The 18,220-nt window shown below is 45.3% G+C and overlaps 1 protein-coding gene across 2 annotated transcripts in view; it reads right to left on the bottom strand.

The window, feature by feature from the left end:
* Positions 1-18,220, bottom strand: part of commd10 (COMM domain containing 10) — a 51,038-nt gene that overhangs the window by 29,535 nt on the left and 3,283 nt on the right. The window contains exons 5-6 of one of the 2 annotated variants that reach the window (XM_030359868.1): positions 17,207-17,317; positions 16,501-16,867 (exon numbers count right to left, since the gene is read on the bottom strand). In XM_030359868.1, the coding sequence (XP_030215728.1) occupies positions 16,829-16,867; positions 17,207-17,317 (150 nt within the window). In that variant the 3' untranslated portion in view covers positions 16,501-16,828. Of the gene's footprint in view, positions 1-16,500; positions 16,868-17,206; positions 17,318-18,220 lie in introns of those variants that run through there. The other variant, XM_030359867.1, reaches the window with a different exon arrangement.

The following is an 18,220-nucleotide window of genomic DNA, read 5'->3' as shown; positions in this document are numbered from 1 at the left end:
ACAACTACTTAATCACAGTGGTTTATTCTCCCTCTGTGCCGATTTTCTTGATAACACGTGTCCCAAGGATGCCATTCAAACAATTATGGCAGAGAAAAAGTAGGACGACAAAAAACCAACAAGGGTTTGCCTTGGTCACACTTTTACATCACAATAAACCATATTCTGACAGCAGTATTATAATGTGTGCGTCTTCCACTCCGACAACAATGTGCATCTGCACATTCCATGCCCCCCCCCCCCCCCCCCTCTCTCTCTCTCTCTCTCTCTCTCTCTCTCTGTCTGATCCGAGGACAGATAGACCGGCCCTCTATTATTAGCTGTGTAATGGAGGGCTTGGGCGGCGTGGATCTGACAAGGAGATGATAAGAAAAGTGCTTACTCCTTCCAAACTCCCCACCCTGACCCTACTATATCATTTAGAAACCAGTCACAGGGCACACTAGGACCATTGCTGGCTAATGGTCTCGCCGTACAGCTGCTGACACGTTAGAAACATTCACCAACACTCAAATTGGAGATGGAAAAATACATAAATAAATACATAAATAATGTCAATTGGGAACGCTACTCAACTAAAGTTCAGTTTGGGGTGTTGGGATTTCAATGTTATTTATATTCAGGAACGCACACATGTACGCACGCATGCACGCACAGAAACTAGCACACACACAAAAGCATGTTAAACAAACACATACCGAACACACACATATGCACGAAAGCATGTTATACATACAAAACACACACACACACACACACACACACACACACACACACACACACACACACACACACACACACACACACACACACACACACACACACACACACACACACACACACACACACACGAACCCTGTTTCAGCGCTTGGATGGCAGGAGAAGTGTGCCAAAGTTAGAAGGGATCGGCACATAACTCAGCACTATAAATGAAAGGTTAAAAACCCCATGCTTACTCTGAGAGCATTTCCTAACTCCTCCAAGTGATTGGTAAGACTTACAAAAACGCTACTTGTTGTGAGATGGAATGTCTGTGTGTGTGTGTGTGTGTGTGTGTGTGTGTGTGTGTGTGTGTGTGTGTGTGTGTGTGTGTGTGTGTGTGTGTGTGTGTGTTTGTCTTTCGAAGAATTCAATAAATCAAGTCATCCAACAGAACAAAGGACTATGTGGCAAAAAGCTATTTTGAGTGGGCTAAACAAGGGGTTAGGAGACGGTTTGTGTACGCTGAGAGGCGACAAGTTTGTGTTCATGTAATCATAGTAGCAACAGTTAGAAATGAGCACATGTAAGTATGTGTAGGCGTGCCGCTGAGTGAGGATTGAGGTGTGTGTCTAATGTGTGTGTGTGTGTGTGTGTGTGTGTGTGTGTGTGTGTGTGTGTGTGTGTGTCCTGTGGAATTAAAATTAACTGGAGTCCAGAGTAAAAAGATTTCCAGGAGTAGCCATTTTCAGAGGATGAAAGGTTGATATTTCGGTTTCTCTCATTTTACATATATTGTTCACACCAGATTTTTGTTAATTTTCCATGTAAGCAAAATGCACCTATTTTGGCACATTTGTGCAAAATAATTTGTACAATTCTCTACTATTTGCACAATAACTACATTCACGTGGCTTGCTGATCAAAAGTTATAAGTTGTTTCCCAGTGGAATTAAAAACTTTTAAAAATTTCGAAACAATATTTCATTGTGTGAACCATCACATGCAAAATGATTGATTCAATTATCAAAATCGGTCAGACATATTAGCATATTCCATAAATATCTATGAAATTAAAAGTTTGTGAGGTCTGCTAAATTGGCAAATCAACTGCAAGATGATGTAATAAAATGATAGTAAATGATAGTAATGAAATAGGAATAACAATCTTCCCTATCAAGTTTAGAAGCAAATATATGGAGCTTGCCCACAGCGCAATCACTACCTTTTATGAGCATGAACCACTGCCTTACAATGGAAGAGTCTTGTGTGATAGTACAGTATAATGTAAACAGGTCCAAAGTCATCCCTTTTGCGAGCATTTCGTAGGGAAAACCGGTAATTGGGTGCTAAATGTGGACATCAAGGAAGTCCTTTACTTAGCATTTCATCCACTATACTTCAACTATTGTCAAAGTGCATGAAGTCGGAAAAACTCCTTGAACAATAAGATATGAATGAGAAATATACATAGAGCAACATTTGAATACTATATTATCTGTGGCATGTATTTGTGAATTCTACCTATACTCATATATGGGACAACACAACGACCTCATGCAGTATTCAGCCATCAGCAAGAGCAAGAACTTGGCAACATGTTCACAGCCAGCCATTCTGGCTCAGAGAGACCCAAAGTGCAATCATAAATAACAAAAATGTCTTCGCAAACATCAATACTGTCTGCATTTACATTAAAGACTAATCAAATGACCATGAAAGACCTCTACAAGGTGCCATTAGAGAGGAATAGTAACAAGAGTGAAGGAGCTGCCGTACCAGAATGTCTAGGTAGTCAACTATTGGGTACATTTTTCTGTATCGCCCGTGTATAGTTCTTGAAGTTGTAGTTACCCATAAAATCAATGGACGTTTCTACTTTACTAAAGTGCCTGATTCTGGAATACGCTGAGTAAACCTCACCTAATATTTTCCTGAGTTACTATATAGAGGTAAGGGAGCTGGAAGGACATGGAATAACCTCCATTCTGGTTGTGAAGACAAGGCTAGGTTCACTCTGGCCAAAGGCAGGAGACGTGGCCATTTCTGAGTTTGCACATAAATTCCACTCATTGGGCCCTATAAAACCCAACTTCCCCCCTAAATGCACTTTACAGAAAGCTAATAGCAGAACACAAAGGAGGTTCATTTAGACCAGATTGACCAAATGATCTGATTGTGGGGGATAATGTCCGCTTCCAACACCGTTAAATGAATGGTTTGCGGCGCATGAAAGGATAGTTGTTTTCAGCGTGGAGGTGGAAGGACTATATGACTATCGGGCACCAGATCTGATGTCTTTGTCAGACGCCACGAAATTCTGCTTGTGAGGACATCACAGGCGATCATTGCAGGGGATGGATAGGCCCCCGTAGGGAGATGTTTCCCCCCTCGCATCGCAAGGGGACACATCTGAGCTGTGATGTTGAGGAATGATCTCCGGCCAGACAAAAAAGAGTGACAGGATGTCATCCACCGAGAGAATGGGGACTTGTTGTGTGTACTGTGAGGAGGAAAATCTACAGATTCATATACATAAACACACACATATATATATATATATATATATATATATATATATATATACATATACACACACACATAAATACAACTCACTAATATTTTTTGGGAGAGTGCAATAGAGTTGGGATGTATAAAACAACGGTTGTGAAAAATGCACTTACAATTGACAGAATTTTAAGACCATTTCAAAATAAACTGTGAAACTAACATGTTTAATGAATAAGAATGTCTGTGTTTAGCATAAATTATGCTTCAATTTGTATTTTTTATGCATACAATTTGGGGTACATTTTGGTGAGGTTGTACAAACCAAACCTCTGTACACACACAATGTGCCTATGCCAGTGTGTGTGTCCCGGTGTTGGTGTGTGCATGTTTGGTTGTGCCTGTGTGTCTGTCCGTGTATTAAATAAAAAGAGACATTTCGAAGCAGCTTCCTGTATCTATAATTCATCGATGGGGCCTCAAACAAGGGCTGAGTGTTTTGGCTCACCTCATACCTGCTACCGGCCAAATGATAAAGCTGTGAACCAATATTTTAGTCCTTTAAAGCCGGGCCAGCCTTCAGGGGACCTGGGGCCAAAAGATCCCAAGAAAGAATGCTCAATGTTTCAAAAGATAGAGACAGAGAGACTTACAGATAGCAGACAGACAGATATGCAGACAGCCAGAAAGGCAGACCGACAGGCAGACAGACAGACAGGCAAGACAGACAGGCAAGACAGCTACACAAATTCAAACTCAGTGGAAATCTCTTATTCCAATATACTGCCGTCTTCAGCTCTCATTTCCCATTCTTCTTAATGGCTCATGCATGCACACACACATGCAAATGTTGATGCATGCACAGAAACCAAATATTTACAAACACATGCACACGTTGGAGTCACAATCCGTCACAATCGGCACAATTCATTCTGGCCTGCCTCTCTTTCTACCGACGTCAACATGAGGTATATATTCATTCTACGTGTAGAGCCTATGACAGTATAAATCATCTCATTGTTTAGATAGCTCATATGACCTAGGAGCAGCGAGAAATATTATGGAACACCATGTAGGTAAACAACATTAAACCCAATACCCTCTTTATTATACCCCATCATGTATACGCATTGCGAGCCCTTGAATTGTTGACTGTTACTGCTAAGGTACTGCTTCAGCTCCCTCCCTATTCATCCACTTTAATGCAGTCTGATGGCCTCACAGAGCCCTAGCCTTCATCTGCGCGCCATTAGCCTTGATGCCAGCACATGATCGCCGGGGACGTTTGTGCCTTGTTATTAGGACGGCACATATGCTCGATAGCCTGAGACACACCGGGAAGGTTCCTCAACGTCTCAGTGATGCACCAGGGGGAAGAAAATCACTCAGACTAAATCAACTAGGTAGATGTGCAGGGTTGTCAATGAGTTGGAGATAATGACTGACGGATAGAGATTATGGTAAGGAGACATAGAGCAGCCATAGCGGAATGATGACAGATGATAAGTAGAGGGATGGCCGGGATAAAGCCAGCTAGAATGAGACTGAGGAGCAGAGTGCCAGTTGGAGAGAGCGGGCTCTACTCAAACACTGACGGAAGGATCATTTTTGAGAAATTCATTTGTCGGTGAGTCATCCTTAAGAGTGGCCAAGAATAGCTTGTCAGCCACAGTCCTGGCTTTCTGTTCATCTACTGAGGGAGGGAGTGGGGAGAGAGGGAGGGGGGGTGAGCACCTGTGTGTATGCGGGAAAAACAGTCTGGATGTTGATTGGTGAAGAAGATATACAGAGATGAAAAGATAGAGAAAGAGACATGGTGGCCTGGAGAGAGTGAACACACAGAGAGAGAGAGAGAGAGAGAGAGAGAGAGAGAGAGAGAGAGAGAGAGAGAGAGAGAGAGAGAGAGAGAGAGAAACTGCAAGAAAAGAGTGCCAGCATGCAGTAAAAAGCAAGGGGGAGAGACAAGGGAGAGAGACAAAGAGACAGAGAGATAAATTAATTTCAAGATAAAGAGAAACTGCTAGATAAAGAGTGCCAACATGCAGAATTAGACATTGGGGGACAGACAAGAGAGAGAGAGAGAGAGAGAGAGAGAGAGAGAGAGAGAGAGAGAGAGAGAGAGAGAGAGAGAGAGAGAGAGAGAGAGAGAGAGAGAGAGAGAGAGAGAGAGAGAGAGAGAGAGAGAGAGAGAGAGAGAGAGCGGCAGAAAAAAGAAAAGTGCTGATGTTTGCTGTTTGAAAGCCCGCAAGTGGGGAACAATGGCCGCTAAATACCTTGCTTGAGCAATACAAGCTTGGTTGTTAGCTGTTCCAACCCTTTTTTTGGCTAGTGAAAACAACAAAGAGGAAAACAGAAAGCTGATTAAATACCTTCACGGCGCCAGATTTCAATAAGAAGCAGTGTGCCGCCTAGAAGAGATGCTAAGAGCAAACATGCTCAGAGTGAAGAGTTCCATTACAGTGTGTCTAATTATTCAACTTTAATACACACACACACACACACACACACACACACACACACACACACACACACACACACACACACACACACACACACACACACACACACACACACACACACACACACACAGAGTATGGAGCCTCTCATGGAGATCAGTCTTATGACTTCAGTAGAAACCAATGAGAACTCAGAGCCTAAAAAAACAACCATTATTAGTTTGTTCTACGTTTTTCTGAAATTATACAGACAAATTAACATCCTATGAGGCCACAAAAAAAAAGTATCAAGACATCTACAACATATTCTACATTACATACTCTTATATTCATACTCTTCTCGTTGACTTTTGTTTCTACTAACGCAGATGACGTGTGCCTTGTTCTATGAAGTGAGTTGCGCAGAACAACCCTGTGCTTATCTCAGAGTTTGACAGATAAAACTGTTGAAACAAGAATTTCAACTACTGTGTGTGTGGTCTATTGCACCATTATATGTGAACTGTGATGGGGAAAACAAGTAAACCCCAAACTCAACAGAATCAGGCCTTGAAGCTCGTACCATGCTCCCACTTTTTAAACCATATCCAAATAACCGTCCTTGGCTCCCATATCCAAGCAAGACGCAAATACCTGGTGCCTGAAAGCGTTTAATGTCTATCGGTTTGACATTCAAGTGCTTGTAGGGGAGAATGAGGACAAGTCTTTCTCCTGCCAAGATATACAGGCTAAGAAACGCAGGCTGTTCGGGAGCCATAACAAGATAATTAAGGTGGTGGCAGTTAGCATAGGCTGATATGAGAAATAAACATTCACAGACAGAGAGAGACAGTGACAGAGAAACAGAGACAGAGAGAGAGCAAGAATTAGAAAGAGAAAAAAGAGAAAGAGAGACAGACAGACGGACGAGAGAGAGGGAGATAATGTCCCAGGTTCTGCTGCAAGACAGGGCTACTTTGTCTGTATGCTGTCAACTGCCCAAGGAACAGCTCGTCCAACACGTGAGAGCCAGGAGAAAGAAGCCGACCACAGTTAGAAAGAATGGTAGTCAGCAAAATGACTACATCTCAAGGTCTTCCTGCAAATTAAGGAGTGATGGTTATCAAATTGACAACATTTTGACGTTTTTCTCCCAGATAGTCACTTAATCACTTAATGAAACTGAGAACAAGTTAAAAGACCAAGTAAAGACAGCACACAGTGTTTTGTTCAAAGAAAGTTACGTGATTACCCTGCCGAAAAACCAACAAACACAATTGTTGAGTCTAAACTGACCTCCACAGAAAGCAGTGGCACCATATTGTGAAACTACACCATCTTTTAAACGTGTGGCACAGTTAATTTGATCAGTAGTAGTAGGGATCAAATGGTGATGTGTGGGCCCGCCCTTGCTAGCTAGCTCACCGGCACCATATGCCAGGTTCCTGGATAAGTAGCACTTAGCCCCTTTAGCCAGGTCCTTCATTTTGTAACAGAATGCATTTTAATGTATATTGCTGGCACAGAAATTAAGGAGTGGTCAAAGGGTACAACCGTGTGTGTGTGTGTGTGTGTGTGTGTGTGTCTCAGTGTGTGTATATGCACGTGCATGCGTGTGTGTGTGTGTATGCATGTGTTAATGTGTGTGCGTGCGTGTTCATGTGCGGGAGTGTGGGAGAATGTGTGTGTTCCCTCATGAATGGGGGTTCGAAGGGGCAATGGTTGCTATTCATAACTGCGCTGCCCGTCTCTCTGACCCACGGAGGGGTCTCCAGGGCTGCCGGCCTGGGTCCTGTGGTATGTAGACACTGTGGCCCTCAGCATCACCAGGGGTGGGGGATTATACTGTCCAACGTGGCATGCCCGGATCGTGTGTGTGTGTGTGTGTGTGTGTGTGTGTGTGTGTGTGTGTGTGTGTGTGTGTGTGTGTGTGTGTGTGTGTGTGTGTGTGTGTGTGTGTGTGTGTGCCAGAGAGAGAGAGAGAGTGAGGGGAGGGTAGAATAGGAGAATGAATGAGGTTAAAGAGAGAGTTGAGGGGCTGTGGACGGGGCGGGAGGGGAAGGGGAAGGCTTTAGTTTACAGGCAGGAGTGTGATGGAAGGGGAAAGCCAAGTCCAGTTCAGCCCCAGCGGTGGCTGGAGCTGAACAAACACATTTAATCACCGGCATCTTACGCTCCGTGAGATGAAGTGTCATCAGCAAATGTAGCATTATTGAAATAGCTTATGGATGATTACCCAAAGCCCTTGCAGCATTTGTATTACGTCGTTTATTTTTTATTATTTCTTCATTCATTCTTTATTTTTGCCCATTAGGAAAGCATTTCCACGACCTCCCTTCCTGCCTGATTTCTTTGTCTTTCCGTCAAACAAGTGGACAAGGTGTGTTCCCCTTTATCAGTCCTTGTCGTCACGTTTTTCTAATTAAGTCATTTGGTTTTCAACCTCCAATGTGTTTGCTTGATATAAATGTATATCTGAAGTTGTATTTGCAACGGAAAACCCTGATGGGGTTTTGTGCTTTTCTTTTTTCTAATCATGAAATTGATGTGATCTTTGCTATGCACATGCTGTTGATGTTGCATTTTGGTAGCCCTTTCTTTTCGCCCTTTGAATGAGTGCAGAGCGCAGTGGAAAACCTTTATTGGATTTTGTTATCTTCTTTTATCCGAAATACAGGGTCTGGATGACCAAAAGGAAAGTAATGACTGTTCAAAGTTATTCAACGTACGCAGAGCTACACCGGTCACACAAACATAATTACCCCATCCATCGGTCGACGCCGTGGCTTTGGGTTGGTCGAGCTGCTCAAATCAAAGCAAAGTAAAAAAAGAAAATATATACTGTTTATATAAATAAATAAATCAGCTGGCACAGCAGCAGGCTTTGGACAGCTGCCCGACTTCAGGAATTCTGTTAATTGTGGGCTATGGTGCCAGTAATGCGCACCTGTGTCCTGTGCACCCATTCATTTCAATCGGCTGTGGATGGACGGACAGAGAGCCGGAGAGAAAGAGATGGAGACAGAGGAGGGACGGAGCGAGCATTCTCCGAATGCAGCATTGCTTGCATGCATGGCCTTCAACGCGCCCGTTTCCAGCCGTCCACATCACAGACGCAGGCCGCTGTGTAAAGACAATGGTGACAATGTGTTGATACGGGAGGAGGGCCGGCCGTGCCCATCATTGTGGCTCTGTTGACAATAGCGGCACGGGGCTCCAACCCACACACTGTAATCATTATTTCAAGGAAAGCAAAAGGCTGAGAACCCCTTCAGCACCATTACACGCCATCACAACGCAACGCACAGCACGCACGCACAATGCGCAACCTTTTGTCAAGCTTGTATAAAAAGGCATGATTTGAAGACGGATAAAAGATAAAGGCAATACGGAGGACTCTGTATCCGAGCAGCAAAAAATAACAACTTGAGAGGGAACGAATGAGAGAGAGTTGAGAGAGGAGTGAGGAGTGAGGAGTGATGAGGAGGAGGTGTGGATATGTCAGCTTCAGTACACTTGATTTCCTATTTGGAACCAGTATAGACTGGCGTATTTATTTGCACGTCAACCCATCTTCGTTTAAATGAAAGGAGTTGATTTGTCGCTGCTGCTCGGCAATCAGCCGTCTCTGTCTCAGCTTGAACACGTTTCCTATTCCTGGGTCCGCAGGAGGGTAAGTTCATGAAAACAGCCGTCTCCCAAAGAAACAAACATTTACTTATTTATTATTCAGAAATCAATTATAACAAAAAAAATAGATATATTTATAGAAAGCTTTAGATATCGACATAGGTTCATATGTTTGAATAAAGATGTGTCAATATTAACACATGACAATCCAGCAGCTGCAAATTGCCAACAGCTGCTCCGAAACGGCACCGCATTGTCTAGAATTTAATGATAACTCACAAACCAGAGGTAAAAAATGAAAAAGAGTCAGCATGAACACAAATGCAGACAGGCTTGATCACGGGAGTGGTGGGAGACGAGGGAGATTAAATGGGAGAATGCTGCTGGGGGGAAGGGGGGGTGGATGTTAAATCAATGGGATTTAACAAAAAACAAAAAGCCGTGGATTTGGATTTTACCAGCCCTGACAAATCTCCTACACGGGTACCAAGCGATTGGGAGTGGGTGATATCTGGGTACAGAGCGTGTGAGCGTGGGTGATATCTGGGTGCCAAGCGTGTGAGCGTGGGTGAGCTCCACAACATCCAAACACATTCCCCCACGGCTCGGCTTCTGGCCCGGAGGAAGAGTGAAATAAATCTATCCCCCCCCGGATTTTTAAAGATGGGAGAAAAAGAGAGAGAGGTGGAGATATATAGTGTCTGAATGTGTATGTGAAAGGGGCAAACACACAGAGGGAGAGAGGGATCTATAGTCCCTGAATGTGTGTGTGTGTGTGTGTGTGTGTGTGTGTGTGTGTGTGTGTGTGTGTGTGTGTGTGTGTGTGTGTGTGTGTGTGTGTGTGCAGAGAGGAGAGATTGGGAGAGAGGGAAAGAACTGTGGGCAGAGAATCAATGGGTATCCTTGGAGCAAATTAAAACCATGACATCATCGCTCGGTGAACGAACGAGGAGTGGGAGGACGAGGGGGCAAGGGCAAGAGAATGAGAGCGCAAGGGGGGGGGAAGAGAGAGAGAGAGAGAGAGAGAGAGAGAGAGAGAGAGAGAGAGAGAGAGAGAGAGAGAGAGAGAGAGAGAGAGAGAGAGAGAGAGAGAGAGAGAGACAGGGGAGTGTCAGACAGACAGACAGACAGACAGACAGACAGAAGAGCACCAACAGCAAGCCATTCAGGCTCTTTGGGGGCTCATCCTCGGAGATGGATCAGAGCTGAACAATATGGCCTCTCAGCGAACGGGATCCAGGCCCAACAAGAGAATAACAAATCACCCAGGGGAGGGAAAGAGAGGGACAATGAAAGGAAAAAGAGGAAGAGGGAGAGGCCTCCTTTAAAAGATGGGTGCAAAAGCAACCCAACAAAAATAATTAAGCAAAAAAAAAAAAAAAAAGGAAAGGGAAGCCAACAGTCCTGGGACCTGCGGAGAGAGCAGCGGGTTGGAGACAGGGGCGTCTTTGTCTCCGGTGGGCTGGTGGGTGGCACACTACAAGGGATTTGACTGTGACCGCACGCTCCCCGCGGAAGCCCTCCAGTACAGCGGTATGGACGTGTAATCCCCCGACGATGCATTCATAAAAACAGGTTGTGACAACGGTGCCAGGCCTGTGCCTCTCTTTGTGCCTCTTCTGTATGATCCCGCCTTGGCAGAGAGGTAAAAAAGGGAGAACGTGGTGGGGGTGGCTGTAGAGGGTGGAGGAACGTGGTAGGGGGTGCAGAGGAACGTGGTGGTGGGGCTGTTTGTAGAGAGGGTGGAGGAACTTGGGGGGGCTGTAGAGAGGGTGGAGGAACTTGGGGGGGCTGTAGAGAGGGTGGAGGAACGTAGGGGGGCTGGCTGTAGAGAGGGTGGAGGAACGTAGGGGGGCTGGCTGTAGAGAGGGTGGAGGAACGTAGGGGGGCTGTAGAGGGTGGAGGAGCGTAGGGGGGGGCTGTAGAGAGGGTGGAGGAACGTAGGGGGGCTGGCTGTAGAGAGGGTGGAGGAACAAATTGGGGGGGCCGTAGAGAGGGTGGAGGTGCAGGGTGGTGGGGCAGAGAGGGTGGAGGAGCAGGGTGGTGGGGCAGAGAGGATGGAGGAGCGTGGTGGGGCGGCAGAGAGGGTGGGATAACGGGATGGTGTGGGGATAAGGAGAGGTGTGGCTGGGGGGGGGGGTTAGAGGGCAGTGCCTGCGTTCTCATCCAGGTCAAAGATGGCATATTTAATTGCGTCCTCAGTCTTTGAGTGTACGCAAATGAGGTCTCTCCACAGGGAGAGTTGATTGTCTCTTTGAATGTGTGCGTTTGCAGGGGAAGGGCGAGAGAGGCAGGGAGAGAGGGAGAGAGAGGGAGAGGGCGAGGAAGAGACCGAGCATGTGCATGTGGGTTTGTGTGTGTGTGTCTCAGTCTTTCTCAGAGTGCACTAGTTCTCCAACAAAAGCGCTTTGGCCCCTGTGTGATTACAGCTGAAAGTCACAACAGAGAAAGAAGAATCACAAGAAAGGAAGTCTTTTATCGATGACACTTTGGTAAGAAAACCAAAAAGAATTCAGGTTTTCCACCAACAAGAAGGACTTGTCTCCTGCAGTCTGTGCCGGCTGGGGGCAGCTTGACATAGAAATTCCAACCAGAAAACTGGAGAACATTCCACCCATGCATAAATCACAAATCACAAAAAAGTGTGTTATGACATGTTTATTTTTAGAATCTATAGAGATCATCCCAGAAAATGGAGCAGAGCTCGTAAGGAGATGGAGTGATTGAAAATAAAGGAGTGCAAAGAGGAAGTCAGCTACAGTAATGTTTCCTCTGCCATCATAAATATACGGATGTGCAGTAGAACAGAGGCACTTTCAATTCAAATTTGAATTCAATTTCAAAGTTCTAGATAAGCGAAACTAGAGGTTACCTCCTCCTCTCATCTCCTTTGTCTCTTTCTTGAGGCGTCTTTTAAATCTGCTCTGCTGAGAGAGAGAGAGAGACAGAGACAGAGACAGAGAGACAGAGAGACAGAGAGACAGAGAGAGAGAGAGAGAGAGAGAGAGAGAGAGAGAGAGAGAGAGAGAGAGAGAAAACCACTAACCCTTTTTTTTCCTAAAGTAAACTTTCAAGAATCTAATTTATGCTGGCTGTCGCCGAAATCTCTCCGGGCCCGTAATTCATCTGAACTAATCAAGTCTATCCTAAACGGCAATTCCAAGAGGTTCTTTGAAGTGCAGGCCTGCACTGTAGTGTCTGGCGGTGCATTCGATCCCTAACTAGGACGTCGAGCCCTCTGCGGCATCACATGTCCACAGTAAATATTGCAATTGGCAGAGCAGGTCCTGCGAGCGGATGTGCTATATTACCAATGTCAGCCTCCCAAGGGCCGCGAGAGTGATGGCTCATTCTAATTCTACAGGACAGAGGGAAGATAGGAGGGGGAGAGAGAGAGAGACTGAGAGAGAGCAACAGAGCAGGAGAGAAAGAGAAATCATGCAGAATTAGACGCACCACACACTCAGAGAGAGAGAGCGAGAGCGAAAGCGAGAGTGAGCTATTCTACAGAATAACCTGTGGGAAAGAGAGAGCGGGAGAGATAGAGGAGAGATTGACTCATCAAGGTGACACCTGAGTGTCTTCCTGAACCCGGTGTTTAACAAAGTAGTGGCACGCAGCAACGGGGAGGAATAATCAGGAGAAATTGGGAGCGAGCGGAAATTGTCTCAAAAGGGTAAAAAGGACAGAGAAAAATAAAGCCAGGGAAAGCGACGCAGGAACAGGAGAGGGACAGAAAGAGAGAGAGAACAAACTAGAGCTATCAGAGGCTCCAGATGGCCTCTTGAGCTCTGGCTCCCTGTGCAGGAATACAGAGGGGCTACGGCGATCCTGAGGCTCTGCGCACACCGACACGGGTGCTGCCAAGGCAATGCAATCACGGTAACGCAGCGCGTGACACCGAAAACGAGACATCCCTGCACAGATTTTTCTTTTTTGGTTTTGGTTTTCACAAGGAGCCATGTTGTCGCCGGGCTGGTGCTCCTGAATAAATAAAGAACACGGTTGCATAATACAGATCATATCTCATTAGAAAACAGCCTCACGGAAGGAGGATTTAGTGCACTCAAGCATCCTAAGAGTGTTCGCTTTAGATCGAGGGCTACATGAGCTTCATTTCACACAAACACACGCACACACACACACGCACGCACACTACTGAACATCGACAGAAAGCTCCATGCACAAAACGAGAGAGAGTGCCCTTTTACTGAAAGTTAAATGCAGTGGCACCTGCGCAAATAGCGGCAGAATCTTCAGACACTCACAGTTTACCATTTCAAATAAATTGATATTCCAGAACACTTTCTTTAACAAGCGGATTGCTTGGAATTGCATCGGGAGGGCCTTGGTGCAATCACTGAAGCCTCAGGACATTGTGAACGGACGTAGCCGTTAACAATGGCATGCTGCCCTGATGCCCACCACTACCCACTATGACGACAATACACAAGAGGTGAGGTGCACCATTAACTCCATGGGCAGCCAATGCTGGTTGTACGACTACTAATGGTCGCTCCGAGCACCACTTGCACCGCATTTTTATAGTGACCGTGTCGAAACGATCCTACAGAGCGGAGGGTCTTCTGGGCTTCTGCTTTATTTGTCACCCATGGTCGTGCTATGTATTACACTGGAGATGTTGTCATTTTCAAAACGTGTTTCCAGATGACCGTGACCATGTAATGGTCATTTGGCCATACTGTCTTGGTCGTGTGATCCATGAAAAGGACATTGTACAATTACTTTCTTCTGTAAACAGAAAGCCCCTAAGCACCCCTCATAGGCTAACCCCTTAACTTAAGGATGCTTCCTACACCCTTGGGGTCAAACCCTGCACCGCCAATACATTCTTCATTTCCCAAGAACATTTCATTTTTCCTTCGTTTCCATTTCCCTATGGCCGCAAAATCTCTTCTTCCTCCCTCCTCCTCCTCCTCCTCCTCTCCTCCTCTCCCTGTCCCCCACCATGCACTCCATGTCCAACAGGGTGTGTAGGTGGGTTGAGGGGTTCCTGGTTGCCTTCTGCAGAGAGGTGGTGCAGGGTAGTTGGGATTGGGATGAGGGGGTGGGGTCTCCCATTGCATGCAGCAGTGCTCATGTGAGGCGGGGCGGACTGACAAGAGTATGGCCTATACCAGCTGACAGGTTCCATACCAGGGCCATGCATTAAACATTGGGGAGTACCGTCACTCAGACGGCATGTGATTCCCTATGCAGATGATAAAATATAGGTCACACTGCAACCACCGCCACCACCGCCACCACCACCATTACTACTAGCACAACCACAATCTGCAAGAGTTGGGTCGGGAGGGGGAGGAACCGGTGGGTGTTTATGGCCCCGACGTGCAGGCGCATGGCGAACATATTTCATGTGCTGCAGTGAACACCACCAGTGACCAAGAGACTGGAAATTCAGAGTCGGAACGCGTCGGAACCGCAAAGCAAAGCACCGTCTAGCCGTGACGGGCTCGCCCACACCCTGATGTGCCCGCCAGTGGTTTTGTGAACAAGAACTCGTTAGCTGTTTATAAAATGAAAAAAGTGTAACCAAAGAATAGACGATTGTTAGCCATTAAACAGGGGCAAGTAACGTAGCATAATGCTAACTAGTGGATGCCGGGGGGATGCTTTGGGTCCGGAGGCTGGGTGTCGGTGGGCCAGGGGGATGTGCTCCTTCTGGAGAGGGTTAAGGAGGCAGCCTCGATGGTACTGTGTCTCCCACGCTCCACTCTGGTTACCCTCCATGTATACCATACAGAGGGTGGCCCACTCAGGCTTCACTTCCCTTTGTCGTTTGATGATTTTCTTTCAGTTCCCTTCGTGTTTTTAGTCTTTGTAGCATTATTGGATTGTCCATAATTGTCCATCCCACTCCCTTGCTCTCTTTTCCCCTCTCCTCTGCTTGTGTCCTATACCCTCATCTTCCTCTCCTCTGTCCTAACACTCCCACTCTCCCAGTAGTTCACTTTTCTTTGTCAACAAAATTGGTTAGCATTGGAGATGTTATGACTTTTTATTCTAATTATCTTGACACTTGCAGCTGATTCTCAACTATATTTGCATTTTGGTTGCCTCTTCATCTTCACAATGTTTTGACATTGCTGGATTACACTGTAGTGTATTTGCTGGAGATTTTTTGCAGGAAGCAAACTTATAAGAAACTAATGAAGGATCTCAGATGAAATTTAAAAAGAAAACCCTGCGCACGGAAGGTCTTTGAACAACAATGTTCACACACCGCGGAATATATCATTTTCATTCCGCGTCGCTCCTCTGGTGAACGTTTGGCGAGGCAACAGTGCCCCCTAATGTTCACCAGAGGAATTGCAAGTGATTGTGATTTTTGTTAAATCGATGATACTCGTATTAAAACTGCTCCTTTTTGTAAAATTAACTAGTCCCCCTGACTGTCTCCACCCACCACGGGATATTTTGTTAGTAGATTAAAATAAATGACATGCATGGGGAGAACATGGTGAAATACAGGCACGCATTTTATAATAATCTCACAGGCCTTGCTGTCACTCTTGTTTAACCACACAGGAAGCAGAAAACGATCAGCCCTTCTACTACTGTCTGAGATGCATTCACAAGGGATGCACTAATACATATACGACACTTTGTGATTTGATGTATTCAAAAATGTAGTTGATTACACTAAATACTGGCTCAACCTTTGAAAACAAACCAGGCATTTGGAACAAAGGCATGGCCCTTAAGTTTTGAAAGTGTTTGAAAGGTATTACAGAGAGGAAAGAAACACAGAAAAAATGCATTGCATATATCGATTTCTTCTATGCTTATAGTGTCTCTGTCTTTAAACTCAAATAATAGAAACCGTGAACGTAATTCATGCCCTTTTATGTTGCTCAATATGTATGTCAAGAGAGCAGCTGATTTAAAAGAGAACCTAGCTTTCAAAAAATACTTTTTTTTTCTGGTTAATCCAAATCCTGTGGCTGGTGCAGTTAAATAAAGCCAGCAGGCCCACAAGGACCAGACTATTGGTGTGCAATGACGCCCCCATTAGCCAATAGGAAGGCAGCGATACCCGGGGAAACAGAACTGTCGCTAGAATACTGCTTTGCTGCCATAGCAAAGTAACAGTAGCATCCAAAATTAAATGGTGTAAATTTGTAAAAAAATATATATATATTTTATTTTAATTGTTTAATTAATATGGAAAAATATAGTGACACTGGCAGGAGCAGCATAAAGGCATATTTTATGCGGTATAATATATATGCTATATTTCCCACACCATAATCAAATTATAAAACAACAGCACAATATTGTGAGTACATGAAGGTCTTTGTGATTCACTCATTAAAATAATTAAAGAATACCAACAACAACTACAATGCCGCGGGTCTGACAGAAAAGCAAATGTATGACTAATGGAGAAAAAGTCATTATCGGATAATGTGGAAGGCTCTAGACGGAGGGAAGAGGCCCAGGAGACCCGGGATAACAAGCTTCCAGGGATCTCTGCATGCTCCCGAGCCTGACGCATGGCCACTCTCAAGACACACCAGCGGGGATTAGCATCCTCAGCACCAGGCAGGGACAGATGGTAAACGGATGGATGGCTGGGTGGGTGAGGGGAGGGGAAGATGGATGGATGGATGGGTAGATGGATGAACTGATGGATGGATAGATGATAGATGCATGGGAGGATATATCCATGCATTCATGGACGAAGGGGTCTCCTCAAGGTGATGTCATCGTGACTATGACTTTGCAATAGTCGGTATACAAATCTATGGTGAATGACAATGGCCTAAGTTTTTGCAGATGTGTTTCTGCCTGTGTTTAAAAGGAGGCAGGTGCAAAGTATGAATGGGTATTTGTGTGCAGTGTCTATGTATGAGCGTGTGTGTGTGTGTGTGTGTGTGTGTGTGTGTGTGTGTGTGTGTGTGTGTGTGTACCTCTGAGTCCTCGGCGCGGAGGCCCAGCTGCAGCACAGCACTGGGGTCCTTCAGTTTGGCTTGGCTGGACTGAGCCATCTGCAGGTTCAACTGCCAGCCAACGTGTTCCAGCTGCAACACACACACAGACACACACACACAGTTGTTTCTTTCCATTAGAGAAGGTGACCCTCTTCTGCGGTCAAAATATTGAGACTAAGAAAGTGCCTAAAAAGACAACACTAGCACATCATTCTGAAATAGAAACTCACAAACTGCCTTTCTTTTTTTTTCTTTTTTTATATTAATATACTTTTAAGGGCTGGCAAGGTAGGATGAAGAAAGTCAGCATAAAATATTCCTCATACAAATACAGCACATACATTCACACACGTAACCAATCAAACGCACACACGGACACACAAGACTGTAACAAGGGGAAGTAGAAGAGCAGGCAATGAGTCGATGGTATCCACAGATTCAGTCTTGTCAAGTTAAGCAAAGTGTGGGCCTGTTTGTTGGTTCAGCCTGCTCCCGTGAGTATTAAGACATCCAACCGACTCAAGCCAGTACTGTGATCTCAGCGGTAGACCACCTCTTCCCCCCTCTAGCGAGTGTGCTCTCTGTGTGGGCCGCAAGTCAGTTCTCCTTCAGAGGGGAGAGCAAGTTCCACCTTGACATCGTCTGCCAGCCGGCCAATTAGATAATGAGCTGCAGCAGCCTCTCGCAGTAGCTGGGAAGGTGAGTGCTGGCCCAGCCCGTGGCTGCCTTGTAATGGCTGTGTATATGTCCAGGTTAGCTAGATATAAATTTCCAAATTCACTGAAATCATACATCATCTGTACCACAAACAAAACCCAGAGGAAATCCACTTCAGCCATCATGACATTTTGTGCAACGAAGTAAATGACACCTGTTTAGAGAGAACAATGTGTTCTTAGTCAAATTGACAATGTGTCTCAAACGGTTTGCCGAGATTTACACATCTAACAATGTTTTCAATCTCTATCAGTGTTTTCTTCCTGAGCGGTACGG

The sequence above is a fragment of the Gadus morhua genome, chromosome 6, assembly GCF_902167405.1.
Source record: "Gadus morhua chromosome 6, gadMor3.0, whole genome shotgun sequence".
NCBI classification, from domain to species: Eukaryota; Metazoa; Chordata; class Actinopteri; order Gadiformes; family Gadidae; genus Gadus; species Gadus morhua.
The sequence above is the reverse complement of the archived record's forward strand: the minus strand, read 5'-3'. Positions and strand labels throughout refer to the sequence as shown.